We start from the raw sequence: 16,642 nt of genomic DNA on the forward strand, positions 1-16,642 counted from the left end.
GTTTTGATTTCTCAACTTTTTTGGAATATTGTTGTTCATCTAGCCAGTTAGTTTTAGTGAATGTCTAGCTAGCTAGTGTCTGCTTTGTGTTTGTGGTTTCTCAGTGGCGTTTAAATGCTGCTGATTTTTCTGTGCTCTCTCAGACTGTTCTAGGTGCCGAGGGGCTGTCCCTAGCCTTCCGCCACATAGTGAGCTCCCTGCTGTGGTACTGCTCTCAGCAGTCCTCTGAAGAGCTGCTGCATGAAGTCCTCATCTGTGTGGGCTACTTCACCGTCAACCACCCTGACAACCAGGTAAAGGTTTTAACATACACACACGATAAAATACAGTGAGCTCCAAAAGTATTGGGACAGTGACACTCATTTTATTTTTTTGGCTCTGTACTCCAGCACTTTGGATTTGAAATGATACAATGACTATGAGGTTAAAGTTCAGATTGTCAATTTAGAAATTACAGCAATTTTTGTACGTAGTCCCACCATTTTAGGGGACCAAACGTATTGGGACAAATTCACTTATGTGTATTAAAGTAGTAAAAAGTTAAGTATTTGGTCCCATTTTCATAGCATGCTTGTAACTCTACAAATTTATTGGATGCATTTGCTGTTTGTTTTGGTTGTGTTTCAGATTATTTTGTGCCCAATAGAAATGAATGGTAAATAATGTATTGTGTCATTTTGGAGTCCCTTTTATTGAAAATAAGAATATAATATGTTTCTAAACACTTCTACATTAATGTGGATGCTACCATGATATTTATGCCTCTAACTTTCTCGCTCGTCATTATTCACAATTCATTCAGGATTATCCGTAATCATGGTAGCATCCATATTAATGTAGGAGTGTTAAGAAACGTTCTATTCTTATTTACAGTCAAAGTTACTCCAAAATTACACTGCATTACTTTTGGTCCCCTAAAATGGGGGGACTATGTACAAAAAGTGCTGTAATTTCTAAACGGTTCACCCGATATGGATGAAAATATCCTCAAATTAAAGCTGACAGTATGCACTTTAACCTCAGTCGTTGTCTCATTTCAAATCCAAAGTGCTGGAGTACAGAGCCCAAAAAAAATAAATATATATATATATATATATATATATATATATATATATATATATATATATATATATATATTGTCACTGTCCCAATACTTTTGGAGCTCACTGTATGTAGTAAAGTCAAGTCTGTTTTTTCATGCGCTTTGTTCTTTGTCCGCTTTAGTCTTCATGCTGTTTGTTTAGTTTTCACCATTGATCGCTTTTGGACAACTGTTCATTTCACATCTGTCTGTTCTGTTTCAGAAATATGAGATGAATGACAATGGGGCGGCAGGTAGCTTAGTGGTTAAGAGCGTTGTGCCAGTAACCGAAAGGTTGCTGGTTCTAATCCCCAAGCAGACTAGGTGAAAAATCTGTCGATATGCCCTTGAGCAAGGCACTTAACCCTAATTGCTCCTGTAAGTCGCTCTGGATAAGAGCGTCTGCTAAATGACTAAAATGTAAATGTAAAATGTCAAGATGAAGTCAGTGTGGCCCTGTAGCAGCCGTCTTTCCATATGATGATACTTCTGTTTCCTTTACATCCTTCTGATAGCGTATCATTAGATGAAGAGAGGGTGTTGTTTTTTTGTGATTCATACAAAAGCAACAAGATCCACGTCTTTAAAGATGAATGCGTTGCCACCTCTGGGCTGTGTGTTGTCTATTGTCCCTCAGAGTAACGGGGTCCATTGTTCTGTCTCAGTGGAGCAGCCAGTTTTCTCTAGCGTAATGTGTTTGGCTGTGTGGGTCCTGGCCTGGCCTGGCGTTAAGGCTACTAGTGTTGCACGGTATACCGAAACTTCTGTGTTTTTACTTTCGGTACTTCTGTCAAATGTGTCTCACGTCGTCTACTAATTGAGAGAGGGTCAAGTCTGTCTCAGCGCAGCCGATGTTCCCTTATAGCGCGAGAGCACCGTGCCCGCTCCACTTACTTATTGCTAGCTCTAGCCTGTTCCCCCACAAAACAAATATTAGTACAGCTAACTTCCTAAAATGTTACACATTTTGCCATGGGGCATAGAGACATTTGTTTTAGAGCTAATTTTTTTACATTTTAGTCATTTAGCAGACGCTCTTATCCAGAGCGACTTACAGTTAGTGCATAAATTTTTTCATACTGGCCCCCCATGGGAATCGAACCCACAACCCTGGCGTTGCAAGCGCCATGCTCTACCAACTGAGCTACACGGGGCCCTAATCTCATGCTATTTTACACATTTTGCCATTAGGCTGAGAGAAAATGTTGCTGTTTTAAAGCTAATTTTCTGCGATTCTACACATATTGCAATGGGGCAGAGAAACATTTGCGGTTTTATAGCGAAACTCAGGCTATTTTACACATTTTGCAATGAGGCTGAGAGAATTTAGCATTTTTAAAGCTAATTTCCTGCTATTCTAAACATTGTTGACATGGTTTGTGACCTGTTCATATTCTATCTGGGTAGGGGGCGGGGAGCCTTGCGTGGGTGTGTGGTACTCCAGTGGATAACGGCAGGTTCCAGCTTTGTAGACTAACTCTCCTTGCTAGCTTACAGTTGAAGCTAACATCAATTAACTTCCCTAGTACCTTGTTTGTGATGATATGCAAACCATAATGCAAAATATTGCTGATTTCAAAGCTGATTGTCCCCAAAAACCTTATTCATTCACTTCCTCTACCCCGCCTCACATCTCTCCCAGTCAGTATCATCTTTGCTCAAGCCTCGAACTGATTGTGTGTGTGAATGATGTCATGGGTCTTAAAGAGAGAGCGCACAGTTTTAAAATGTTTTTTGATTGCTTCTTCTATGCAAATGTTGTTGATCAGTACAAAACAAGTCCCAAATTGTTTTTCCCATGAAATCAGCCAAAACAAGCTCAATAACTTAACGCACGCACACACACACTGTGAATAGGCCTAGCCTACATCTTGATTTACCCAGTTTATCAATAGCCTAGAGATTTACCATTCAAATAAATTATTTAGTAGTTAGATTGGTAAGAAAAGTCTAATTGATTGATTGTATAATTGATTGATTCATTAATTAATTAAATGACGCTACAAGCTTGGCACACCTGTATTTGGGGAGTTTCTCCCATTCTCTGCAGATCCTCTCAAGCTCTGTCAGGTTGGATGGGGAGTGTCGCTGCACAGCTATTTTCAGGTCTCTCCAGAGATGTTCGATCGTGTTCAAGTCCGGGCTCTGGCTGGGCCACTCAAGGACATTCAGAGACTTGTCCCGAAGCCACTCCTGCGTTGTCTTGGCTGTGTGCTTAGGGTCGTTGTCCTGTTGGAAGGTGAACTTTCGTCCCAGTCTGAGGTCCTGAGCGCTGTGGAGCAGGTTTTCATCAAGGATCTCTCTGTACTTTGCTCCGTTCATCTTTCCCTCGATCCTGACTAGTCTCCCAGTCCCTGCCGCTGAAAAACATCCCCACAGCATGATGCTGCCGCCACCATGCTTCCCCGTAGGGATGGTGCCAGGTTTCCTCCAGACGTGACGCTTTGCATTCAGGCCTAAGAGTTCAATCTTGGTTTCATCAGACCAGAAAATCTTGTTTCTCATGGTCTTAGTCCTTTAGGTCCCAAGTGGGCTCTCATGTGCTTTTTTACTGAGGAGTGGCTTCCGTCTGGGCACTCTACCATAAAGGCCAGAATAGTGGAGTGCTGCAGAGATGGTTGTCCTTCTGGAAGATTCTCCCATCTCCACAGAGGAACTCTGGAGCTCTGTCAGAGTGACCATCGGGTTCTTGGTCACCTTCCTGACCAAGGCCCTTCTCCCCCGATTGCTCAGTTTGGCCGGGCAGCCAGCTCTAGGAAGAGTCTTGGTGGTTCCAAACTTCTTCCATTTAAGAATGATGGAGGCCACTGTGTTCTTGGGGACCTTCAATGCTGCAGAAATGTTTTGGTACCCTTCCCCAGATCTGTGCCTCAACACAATCCTGTCTCTGAGCTCTACGAACAGTTCCTTGGTTTTTGCTCTGACATGCACTGTCAACTGTGGGACCTTATATAGACAGGTGTGTGCCTTTCCAAATCATGTCAAATAAATTGAATTTACCACAGGTGGACTCCAATGAAGTTGTAGAAACATCTCAAGGATGATCAATGGAAACAGGATGCATCTGAGCTCAGTTTTGAGTCTAATAGCAAAGGGTCTGACTACTTATGTAAATAAGGTATTTCTGTGTTTATTTTTAATAAATGTGCAAAAATGTATAACCAGTTTTCGCTTTGTCATTAAGGAGTATTGTGTGTAGATTGAGGAAAAAAATCAATTTTTGGAATAATACTGTAACAAAATGTGGAAAAAGTCAATGGGTCTGAATACTTTCTGAAATAAAAGACTAAAAATGTATGCACGCATGACTGTAAGTCGCTTTGGATAAAAGCGTCTGCTAAATGGCATATTATTATTATTATTATTATTATTATTATTATTATAAAAATTTAATGACGATCTCAAAAGCTCTGTCTGGATCAAGTGCCATTTTGTTACTTTGGCTAATACGCCTTCTTTTTTTGCCCTGATATCATTTTGGTATCGAGTATCGTGATGGTATCGAGTATTGTGATACTAAACCTGTTATTAGTATTGAAGTCAAAATTCTGGTATTTTGGCAACACTAAAGGCAACTGATCCTATGTGCCTGTGAGCAGGATGTGATGGAGCAGACTTGGCTGCTGTGTAATTGTCATGCGTGGGCCCATGAGCAGCCTACAGTGCTACAGTTGGCCGGGCTTTAGTTTTATTTAATTTTTTTAGTATTTTTAAGTCTTTGTAAGTTTATTGGATAGAGAGAGATAAAGGAGAATGTTCTGAAATAGCAGTGGGCTTGATTCAAACCCATGATGCAGCTCTACATGTGCACCGGAGGCAGCGGCCTAGACCGCTAGACCACCCTAGGCCACTGGCCGGGCTTTAATTATGTGACGCCTGACCCTCAGTGCCAGCAGTTGAGCTTTGAGACTCAAACCTCTGCTACAAGGTCTTTGTCCTCCCAGACGCGCTCAACCACGCAACAATTTATAGGCGGATTACAGATTCTAATTTCCAAGATCTTTTAGTCCTAATTAAAGAATCTGCCTCCACTTCATGGCAGTTCAACTCTCTTCCACTGCTCCTATCAATTTAATTATTCTGATGTACGTAATTAGCATTTTTATGCCATTGTTGGCCTGATTTGCATATTATATTGGATAATTGAATGAGGACTGACGATTGAATTAGGGGGCTGACAGATGATTGGTCTTTGTACTCGCACAGCAAAGTTAACCACACTGCCTGGGAGTAGCATCCCTTTGCATATTCATTTATGACCAGCGCACTTTGCTAATTTGAAATGCCCTAATGCAGTTTTTAACCTGTGACTTTCATTAAGGGCACAAGCTGCTAAAAAATTTGGATAGATCATATGATGCCTTTCTCTATCTGCTCCAAAGTCATCCCAAAGAGTTTAAATCAGCGTTTAGGACTTGTTAGTAATATTCATTTTATTGTTTATTGTAGATTTTGATAGGTGTGAGAACCCTATTGAGAACATGTGAGGAAACATAAAAGGTGATCCTTGGCGACCTCCACAGAGCTGATCCTCGACAGGGGCGCGGTTCCTGGAATGTGTCCATGTGCTGTGGTCCTGGAAGAGAGCAGAGCAGGATGGATGGAGTTGAGGGAAATATTTGGAGCAGCTTTAGCTTTTCTCAGGCTAATGTAAGCATTGGCGGAGCACAAAAACATGCCGACCCGCGACCCGTGCGGTCACACAGACTGCTGATTCACCGTCTGCAGACAGGCACACCAGCCTTTGTTTATATGTGTGCACTAGAAATAATGCTGCTCATAAAACGCCGAACTTTGAAGAAGGACTTTGTAGAGAGAGATATTCTCCCTGCTCTGAGGATATGAATAACTCAGCCTGTCACACGTAAAGCCATTGGGAGAGTGACATATGTAGCCTTGTGTGTGTTTTAAGTGTGTTTTAGCTCACAGGGTCATGTAGCCATATGTTTTCATTGTCTTTTGGGAGAACCCATAGACGGACACTAAAAAGAGGGCTAAATTAAATGTTTTTAACTGCCATGTTCCTTGGCTCTTGAGGGGATATGTAAGCTCCCTCATCTTTTTCTTCCCAACCTCCAGTGATTCATTTGTGAATCATTCATGGTGGTGATCTTTAGCTTCTTTGAAATGTGCAAACAGTAAATGCTGGCTGTAAGCTGTTGACATGTTAACCCAGACACCTGGCTTTGAGGTCTTAAGAACTTTCTCTCATTCATGGAAAATGGCCACACACGTACACACAAGCAGAGTCATGCAAAGGTATGGAAATGTATCCCTTTCATGACTGCTTCCAGACTATGGACATTTCGAAGTAGGTTATTAACATTTCCATAATCGATTTGAATTGACATTAAGTATTTCAGTTCATTATAAAGGCTAGTGTAAAATGGAAAACTAGCTGCTTGTGAACTGTAGTAGGCCCCTTCCCAGACTGACATCCCACACATCAATGTTATCTGCAGTCAGGCGAGCCCCTGTCCTCCCATTCTGTACTAGGGCGTTTCCTCTGCCCTGCAGGCCCCAGACCCACTCGCAGCTCACAGCTCTGGGCCTGTAATCCATGATAAACTCATGTTGAAACCGTCCCTTCAATAGTCCATTACTGCCAAGAAAACCAAATGCTCCATGCCTCCAGGGTGAAGTGTGGCTCATGCAGACCATGGGGAGCCAGCCCAATGCACACTGTCTTACTATACCACAGAGTTAACACATACGTACACAGACCACAGAGTGGTGACTGGCAGGAGAGGGCCTGATTGTTAGCTTTGCAGATGATTTACACAGATTTTGGGTGAGCCCAGGTCCAACTAACTTCATTGTAGTTCAGGGAGACATTTTCCCCATAAACTTCCATATCTTTTTAAAGAGGTTCTATTTGCATGATGATTCATTTGATTGTGGCCCTGGCACTTTCACAACCACGCTATGTGCTGTAGGATCTAGAGCAGGGATCATCCACTAGATTCAGCCGCGGGACAATCTTTTTTTTTTTTCTTGAGTGGATGGTCAGAGGGCCGGAACATAATTACAAATTAATTTGTAGACTGCAAGAATCCCAAACAAAGATATTATTTGACTAAAACATAATAATTTCTAACCTTGCTTACGTTTTTATACAATCACATATACCTCTCTATTATGCATGGGAATACTTTGGAACAGATTTCCAAAATTAGTATCACTTGGAGTTGATTTGCTGGTGTTTTTACAGTCTTTTCTGTCCCAAAAAGTGAAGGGGGGGGGGGCAAATAAAATCACTTACGGGCCAAATTTGGCCGCCAGTTGGGGAACCCTGATCTAGAGTAAGTTGACAATGTCAGTTGGCAGATAAATCTAGAATAATTACAGGTTATTTGGCAAACACCATCTTTTATGTGGTTTAGACGAGATGGATACTCTTGGCCTGTCTCTTAAAAGCCGGGGTGGGATCTTCTCTTCTTGTCCAGGGGATGTCTAAGTCAATGTCCATGTCGCCATCTGTTTGTCAGTAGACGATTTACGTAGCATTCAGTGCACTTCTCCATCAGCTATGGGTGGGTGGTAGGTAGTTGTTAAAATGCCCTTTCAGCATTACCTTCCCTTCCTGAAAAGACTCTCAGTATCCTCTGATGTCATCTGCCCCCCTCTCTTATCAGTATGGCAGTTCTTTCACTAGGGTAACTTCAGTGTGTAGAGGGAGGCTTGGGAGAGGGTCTGGTTTGTGTTGTGCGCCAGAGCTTCAGATTTGTGGCCCTGTTCTAAGGCTGACACATCCTGGTTCCTCTAGCTTAGGTGTCTGGGCCTGTCTAGACGGCATGCAGAATAGAGACTCCTCCAATGTCCACTCATCCACGATGGTCTCCCTATGAGTGGAGGGTATCTCAAATAAAAAATATACTGTATGTAGTGTATGCTGGAATTACAGTACATGATCGCTTTGGCTCTTAAAAGTTCTCAAATCTAGCAAACTAACCTTGGTTATTGCATGGCTGTTTTTTGCTAGTGTGATGTGTGTTCTCAATTCTACACTGACATATGTACAGCATTGAACTGTTCAGCCTGGTTTCCGCTTCAACTTGGGCTTTCCCGAGGTTTTGTTTGCGTTTCGGAAAGTTAACTTTACACACTCTTTGTCTATGGACAGCAAGGTGATTATGTAAAGGAGTGTCGTAAAAGAGCAGGCCTGTTTGAAAAGGCAGGTCTCTGTAGTTAAGACAGACCAGAGCTACCAGGCACTTGAGCTTTACAGGTCTGTGTTAAACTGGGGCCTGATTCATGACTTCAGACGCTTGCTGGTCCTTTTATGATGTCAGGGTTTGAATAGATACTTCCAGTGGGCAGGGAGAGACTGGGCAGAGGCCTAAGCCCTGTTTGGAGCACCGTGTGGAGCACTGCTATTGCTCTTCACCTGGGGTGAAGCCTGGAGAGGCCTAGAAAGTTGGCTGTAGACTTGGTTTCTCTAGGACTAAGTGACCTCTGGTCTGTGGCTGCCAGCTGGCTTTGTTTTATGTGTACCTGCAGCTGGCACTTGAGGGTGGACAATGTGTTTAGGTAGCTGAAGTTGGAACACTGCATAGTAGAGGATTATGAGATTGCTGTATGATTTGTGGGTTGAGTCTCCTTAGAGCACCAACACAGATACTGGCTTCTGAAGCACTGAGACCTATAAATGCTCTGGATTATGATGTCCAGCAGCAGGCCCTGCAACAACAAATTGTTAGCTTGCTGTGTTTATGTGTGTTTTTCAATGTTTTGATGAAAGATTCCTTTACCTGGTATCTCTTAATCAAATGTATGACCTTTCTCTCTGCCAGTTCCTCCTCAGGCAGTGTTGCAATGGTAAGGATCTTGATAGTTTAGCACATTAAGTCCTGCAACTTTAGCTCCTACACTGAAAATAAGCAGTTCCATTTTGAAAACAACCAGATCTTCCTCTTTTTTTTCTTCTAGTCAGTGGACGAGCTATGGTGGAGTTAGAAACTTGCATTCCTTTGGTGAGAACATTACATGACAATGTGAAAATACAGGGTATTTCAGTATCCTCCTAGTGAACCTGCGTGTTTGTGAATTAATCTCTCTCATTGAGAATTTGCTTTAGTTGTGTGCCAGGGGAGCCTTGACTCCCCTAAAAAGGCTCTTCAGTGGTTTGTTTCAGCTGGTCAGTAAAGAATCTTTAAACAGACGTTAATAGGAAGAGGCATCTCGAGTGGCCCTTTGAACGCTGCTGTAGAACACCGCTTTGAGGAGCTTCAACTTGAAATGATAAAAGCAGTGAATTATCGTTTTGTTTATCCTACCCTTAAACCTTAAAGTGCATTATCAAAGAGAGAATGCATTGGAAGAGTATTGTTAGTGTATTCTCAAAATCTTGTAAATCCTCTTAATTTATGTCACTGTGGCCAAGGGACCTCACCCTGCCCTTCTGGTTCCTATTTCAGCTAAGCCCCAGCCCGGGTCTCTGTACCTGTAAAGCAGTGGGGTGTTTTTCCAGCCAGGATTTACTGTGGTGACCCCCCGGTTTGCCTTCCCAGGCTCTGGGGAGATGCCCTGAGCATTAAGCCAGGACCAATTCCTTTGGACCAGTCCCCCCTCTAATCAAACTAGGCTGGGGGGGATTTGGTTTTAATATTGGTGGGCCGGATGTAATAGTGTGATTGACGGGCGCTGGTAAAGGGGAGCAGGATGTTGGCCAGGTGAGAACTCCATTAATGGTATTGCTCATTTCTTAAAGTGGTGGTGGCAATGCTACAGTGGAGGTCTGCTCACCCTTCCCCCTACCCCTGCACTGTGTATGCCCTTTCAACCTCAACTGCACAGAGCACACACACAGGAATATAGTCTTCTCTTCAATATCCCAATGACACTCACACAGTTGGAGACAACTATAACCTGGTAAAACATAAAAGCCCATATCTTTTGATAATAAAGTCAAGATATTTCTCATTCATATTTCTCATTGCCTCCATTTAACAACAGCTCGGAAATTACAGTGCCTTCAAAGTATTCACACCCCTGGACTTTTTCCACATTTTGTTGTTACATCCTGAATTTAAAATTTATTAAACTGAGATGTCTTGTCACTGGTCTACATACAATACCCCCTAATGTCAGTGGAATTATGTTTTTTACAAATTAATAAAAAATGAAAAGCTGAAATGTCTTGAGTCAATAAGTATTCAACCCCTTTGTTATGGCAAGCCTAAAAAAGTTCAGGGGTAAAAATGTGCTTAACAAGTCACATAGTATGTTGCATGGAGTCACTCTGTGTGCAATAGTGTTTAACATGATTTTTGAATGACTACCTCATCTCTGTACCCCACACATACAATTATCTGTAAGGTACCTCAGTCGAGCAGTGAATTTCAAACACAGATTCAACCACAAAGACCAGGGAGGTTTTCCAATGCCTCGCAAAGAAGGGCACCAATTGGTAGATGGGTAAAAATACAAAATAAATCAGACATTGAATATCCCTTTGAGCATGGTGAAGTTATCAATTACAATTTGGATGGTGTATCAATACACCCAGTCACTAAGATACAGGCGTCCTTCCTAACTCAGTTGCCGGAGAGAAAGGAAATCGCTCAGGGATTTCACCATGAGGCCAGTGGTGGCTTTAAAACAGTTTGAGTTTAATGTCTGTGATAGGAAAGAAGGATGGATCAACAACGTTGTAGTTACTCCAAAATACTAACCTAATTGACAGCGTGAAAGAAGGAAGCCTGTACAGAATAAAAATATTGCAGATATTGTTTGCAACAAGGCACTAAAATAATGCTGCAAAAATGTGGTGAAGCAATTAACTTTTTGTCCTGAATACAAAGTGTTATATTTGGGGCAAATCCAATACAACACATTACTGAGTACCACTCCATATTTTCAAGCATAGTGGTGGCTGCATCATGTTATGGGTATGATTGAAATCGTTAAGGATAAAATAAACGGAATGGAGCTAAGCACAGGCAAAATCCTAGAGGAAAACCTGGTTCAGTCTGCTTTCCACCAGACACTGGGAGATTAATTGACCTTTCAGCAGGACAATAACCTGAAACACAAGGCCAAATCTACGCTGGAGTTGCTTACCAAGAAGACAGTGAATGTTAGTTTTGACTTAAATCTACCTGAAAATCTATGGCAAGACCTGAAAATGGTTGTCTAGCAATGATCAACAACCAATTTGACAGAGCTTGAATTTTGAAAAGAATAATGGGCAAATGTTGCACAATCCAGGTGTTTCTACAAAGTTTTGACTCAGGGGTGTGAATACTTACATAAATGAGATTTCTGTATTTCATTTTCAATAAATGTGCAAATATTTCTACAAACATGTTTTCACTTTGTCATTATTGTGTATAGTGTGTAGATGGGTGAGAAAAAAATAATTTTTTGAATTCCAGCTGTAAGACAGAATGTGGAATAAGTCAAGGGGTATGAATACTTTCTGAAGGCACTGTACTTGCGGTTCAAAGGAAGAACAAAACATCCCATCATTGTGTTTTTGTTGCCTGTAATTGTGTGGTGGGAGGCTGTGCCCTCCAGTTCTCCTCCTAATGGGTGTTTGTGTGTTGCTTTAGTAGCAGATTTACGGGTGGGAAGGGCGCAGGGTGGCGATTTACGGGTGGGAGGGGCGCAGGGTGGAGATTTACGTCTGGCACTGCCGCTGACTGACTGACTGGTTGACTGGCCCTACTCTGTGTGTGTGTTCCAGGTGATAGTGCAGTCTGGCCGCCAGCCCAGCGTGCTGCAGAAACTGTGTCAGCTGCCCTTCCAGTACTTCAGCCACCCGCGCCTCATCAAAGTGCTCTTCCCCTCCCTCATCTCGGCCTGCTACAACAACCCCCACAACAAGGTCATCCTGCAACAGGAGATGAGCTGTGTCCTGCTGGCCACCTTCATACAGGTAGCAACACATGGACGTGTACACACACACACATACACAATTATGTTTTGGCGACGCTTTCATTTTCTCAAGAACTAGCTCATTTAATGTATACAGAGCAAATAAATAATAGACCCACAGTTCTTTAGTCAGTCTTTCTGTTTTAATGTCCGTCTCCTTCCGGTGAATGTTTAGCATCTACACAGATGGATGGCTTCCTCAGGGGATTTACCTGCCAGGGGTTTAGCCTCCGGTAAACAGGCTGTCTCCTTCATCTTCCTCTGACAACATCCCCTCTCACCGCCCAGCTACCACTATTATTTACATTAAGATTAGCTCGCAATATAGAGGGACAGTAGGGAGTCATTTTAGCCAAACAGTGGGGAGATATATAGTGTCTCCTGCCTTATGTCATTATTTATTTTGCAATTAACCTGAGATTAAGCTAAAACTAGTGCTTTTGCAATGTTAATAGTATTAAGGATATGGTTCCGATTTGAAATTATGAGTACATTGTGACATCTTTACATGCTTCAATAATGTGTGTGTTTACCAGAGGGGTATACTACAAAGCAAGATCAATGACGACATTGCAAAACGTATGCAAAAGTTTGTTTTAAATTCAAGTTATCTGTTAGTGTCTTTGAGTTTGGTTCGCTTCAAGCCTGATGAGTTATCGTTTGCTGAGATATGGTGGATAAGATGAACCACACACTCTTCCATTTATTCACAGCTGGTGAACAATGGTGTCAGGCCTCCACCTGTACTCCTGTCTTAATGCTGTGGATCACTATGACACATTCCTATTTTATTTCCACCAGGACTGTGTCTCAAGTGAGAACCATCCAGACAACAGAACGCAACAAGGAGGTAGATTTCCTGCAGTGCCGTTTTTACCTTTTTATATTGAAACTGTAAATAATTAACATCTTATTTTGTATCATAGTTGTGCATGAATCTTAATTTGTAGTCCACAAATATTTATTAAGAAAGTTGACCATAAAGTAATAATTTACAATTTTGCAATTTAAATATTTCAAATACACTACCGTTCAAAAGTTTGGGGTCACTAAGAAATGTCCTTGTTTTCCATGAAAACATACATGAAATGAGTTTGAATAGGAAATATAGCAAAATGAATAGGAAATGTAGTCATTGACAAGGTTAGAAATAATGATTTTTAATTGAAATAATAATTGTGTCCTTCAAACTTTGCTTTCGTCAAAGAATCCTCCATTTGCAGCAATTACAGCCTTGCAGACCTTTGGCATTCTAGTTGTCAATTTGTTGAGGTAATCTGAAGAGATTTCACCCCATGCTTCCTGAAGCACCTGGCTTGATGGGCACTTCTTACGTACCATACAGTCAAGCTGCTCCCACAACAGCTCAATAGGGTTGAGATCCGGTGACTGTGCTGGCCACTCCATTATAGACAATACCAGCTGACTGCTTCTTCCCTAAATAGTTATTGAATAGTTTGAAGCTGTGCTTTGGGTCATTGTCCTGTTGTAGGAGGAAATTGGCTCCAATCAAGCGCCGTGCACAGGGTATGGCATGGCGTTGCAAAATGGAGTGATAGCCTTCCTTCTTCAAGATCGCTTTTACCCTGTACAAATCTCCCACTTTACCACCACCAAAGCACCCCCAGACCATCACATTGCCTCCACCATGCTTGACAGATGGCATCAAGCACTCCTCCAGCATCTTTTCATTTGGTCTGCGTCTCACAAATGTTCTTCTTTGTGATCCGAACACCTCAAACTTCGATTTGTCTGTCCATAACACTTTTTTTCCAATCTTCCAGTGTCTGTGTTCTTTTGCCCATCTTAATCTTTTATTTTTATTGGCCAGTCTGAGATATGGCTTTTTCTTTGCAACTCTGCCTAGAAGGTCAGCATCCCGGAGTCACCTCTTCACTGTTGACATTGAGACTGGTGTTTTGCGGATACTATTTAATAAAGCTGCCAGTTGAGGACATGTGAGGCATCTGTTTCTCAAACTAGACACTCTAATGTATTTGTCCTCTTGCTCAGTATGTGCACCGGGGCCTTCCACTCCTCTTTGTATTCTGGTTAGTCAGTTTGCGCTGTTCTGTGAAGAGAGTAGTACAGAGCGTTGTAAGTTTCTTGGCAATTTCTCGCATGGAATAGCCTTCATTTCTCAGAACAAGAATAGACTGACGAGTTTCAGAAGAAAGTTATTTGTTTCTGGCCATTTTGAGCCTGTAATCGAACCCACAATTGCTGATTCTCCAGATACTCAACTAGTCTCAAGAAGGCCAGTTTTAATCAGCACAACAGTTTTCAGCTGTGCTAACATAATTGCAAAAGGATTTTCTAATGATCAATTAGCCTTTTTAAATGATAAGCTTGGATTAGCAAACACAACGTGCCATTTGAACACAGGACTGATGGTTGCTGATAATGATTGCTAGCCGTTTGCAGCTACAATAGCCATTTACAACATTAACAATGTCTACACTGTATTTCTGATCAATTTGGCTATTTCAAAACAAGGACATTTCTAAGTGACCCCAAACTTTTGAACGGTAGTATACATTATTTCATTGGGACTATTTTAATCAATGTATTAAATTCTTTAACATTAGTGAAGAATCCTGAGGCATCTCCTTCAGACACATTCTAATTCTCTTTTATTCCTTTGCTTTGTCACCATGCAGACAAAGTGTCTCAGCTGCTGGATTACTGTGAGCTGTCCAACCGCTTTCCTAGAGACCAGTGGGACTCGGCACTGCAGTTCTTCCTCAAGAAGCAGGAGGACTAATTCAGTCGCACGCCATCCTCTAACATGCACATACACATGAAAAACACTACAAAATACAGACACACTTCACCCTCCATTCTACACTACATACTTTTCCATTTAGATTTGAGTTCTGCATATGGGCTTATTCTTAAATGCAGTCTCTTAGCTTTGCCAAAACTCTTGAAATCCTAGAATTCAAGGGCTGAATCCTAACTGGAGATGTTTGTGTCTAACTCAAATGTTAGTGTAAATCATCCATCGATGTCCAATGGAGATTGCACAGAAGTTTGTGTATTCTTCCCTGAGTCAGGCACAAGAATGATGTTCCTTGTCCAACCTAGTCATATGTTTTTGTGTTGTGTGTCTATTGTGGATAGAATGACAATGTAGCAGAAAAGAGCAGCGATAATCAAAAGCATTCTCATAATGATTAGATTACATAACATGTTCATCAATAATACTGTAGTTCCTGTTTATTCCTTTATTATTTTCATATCCAGTTAAGATGTGAATGACCTGACCTCACCAGAATGTTTTTTTCCCTACAGTTATTTTACAGGCGTTGGACAGTTTTGTACGCCTATAAATTACATAGCCTGTTTGTGTTTATTCGGTACCTTTAGATTTGCTCTAAGTAGGAACTGTCCAGTTTTTCAAGTACAAATGTTTTCCTTGTTCTTGCCTTTGTTGTGAAGCACTTACAAAATAATATAATTTATTGAATAATTTCCATTTCTATTCCATTAATAAATTATTTATTATTAGTATTGTTCATTGTACTCCAATTATTGTTATCTACACACTGTCCAGCTCACTCAAGTCTCAGTGATTTTCCCTACGTTATACTGATCGTCAAGTGACAATGAGAAGTACTGACTGTAGCCTCTCTACCTGTGTAACTTTCTGCCTGTGTAACTTTCTGCTTGTACAGCATACTGTAACATTTGTTATAGTGATTAGTATCCCAGGTAGTGTGAGGAGCTAGGTTAAAATGAAAATGGCTGGTCTTTATCTATACCACACTCCGTTCACCAGGCCCAGTCAGACCTCTGCTCTCACCTGGAGAAGCCCAATCAAACCCCAAATAGTTAGTGCCTAGCGAAAGTCTACACACCTCTTGCACAGTTTTCACATTTTGCTGCCTTAAAATTCAATCTAAAAAGGGATACAATTATTTGTTTTTTTCCCTACTGATATACACAATCTACTCTACATTTTCAAAGTGAAAGAAAAATTAGAGAATATATATATAAAGATGTCTTGTTGCATAATGTCTTCACACTCCAGAGTTAATACTTGGAATCACCTTTGGCAGCAATTACAGTTGTGAATCATTTTGAATAAGATTCTAACAACTTTGCACAACTCTTAGGTCATCCATTGTTCTGTCCAAATTGCTCAAGCTCAGTAAATTTGATTGGGAATCATTGATGGACAGCAGTAATCAAAACTTGTCTCTGATTTTCAAGCAGATTTAAGTCAAGACTGAGACTGGACCACAAAGGAACACTCAACACCTCTTAGAAAGCCATTCTGTTATGTCTTTGGCATTAAAATGTGTGTTATTGTCCTGCTGAAAAATACAACTATCCCAGGGTTAGGTATTCAGAAGACTGTGGCAGGTTTTCCTCCTGGGCTTTGCTCTTATCATATTTATTTGGATCCTGACAAACTCCCCTGTCCCTGCCGGTGACAAGCATACCCACAACATGATGCTGCCACCACAATACTTGAAAATACAGAAGGTTTCAGTAAAGATTTTTTATAAATAAACCAAGATAGACCACAGCTTGTCTTTTCCAATCTGAACAAAAGAGTCATAGGGGGCAGAACAAGCAAGGAGGTGGGCAGAGCCAAGCACAAGCTAGCAAGATCCTATTGGCCCATTCTAGTAGGCATCTGCATATTTCCGTTAGGGAACGCCTACTCTGAAGTGT

General features: G+C 41.4%; 1 protein-coding gene across 2 annotated transcripts in view; it reads left to right on the top strand.

Moving 5' to 3' along the window:
- The window catches only part of LOC311134485 (S phase cyclin A-associated protein in the endoplasmic reticulum-like), a 100,346-nt gene extending 84,872 nt beyond the window's left edge, over positions 1–15,474 (top strand). For both annotated transcript variants that reach the window (XM_084168172.1, XM_084168173.1), the window contains exons 28-31: positions 144–293; positions 11,769–11,960; positions 12,761–12,809; positions 14,620–15,474. In XM_084168172.1, the coding sequence (XP_084024298.1) occupies positions 144–293; positions 11,769–11,960; positions 12,761–12,809; positions 14,620–14,723 (495 nt within the window). In that variant the 3' untranslated portion in view covers positions 14,724–15,474. The remainder of the gene's footprint in view (positions 1–143; positions 294–11,768; positions 11,961–12,760; positions 12,810–14,619) is intronic.
- Positions 15,475–16,642: the final 1,168 nt, after the last annotated feature.

This window comes from Coregonus lavaretus (genome assembly GCF_964263955.1).
Source record: "Coregonus lavaretus genome assembly, chromosome: 9".
Lineage (NCBI taxonomy): Eukaryota > Metazoa > Chordata > Actinopteri > Salmoniformes > Salmonidae > Coregonus > Coregonus lavaretus.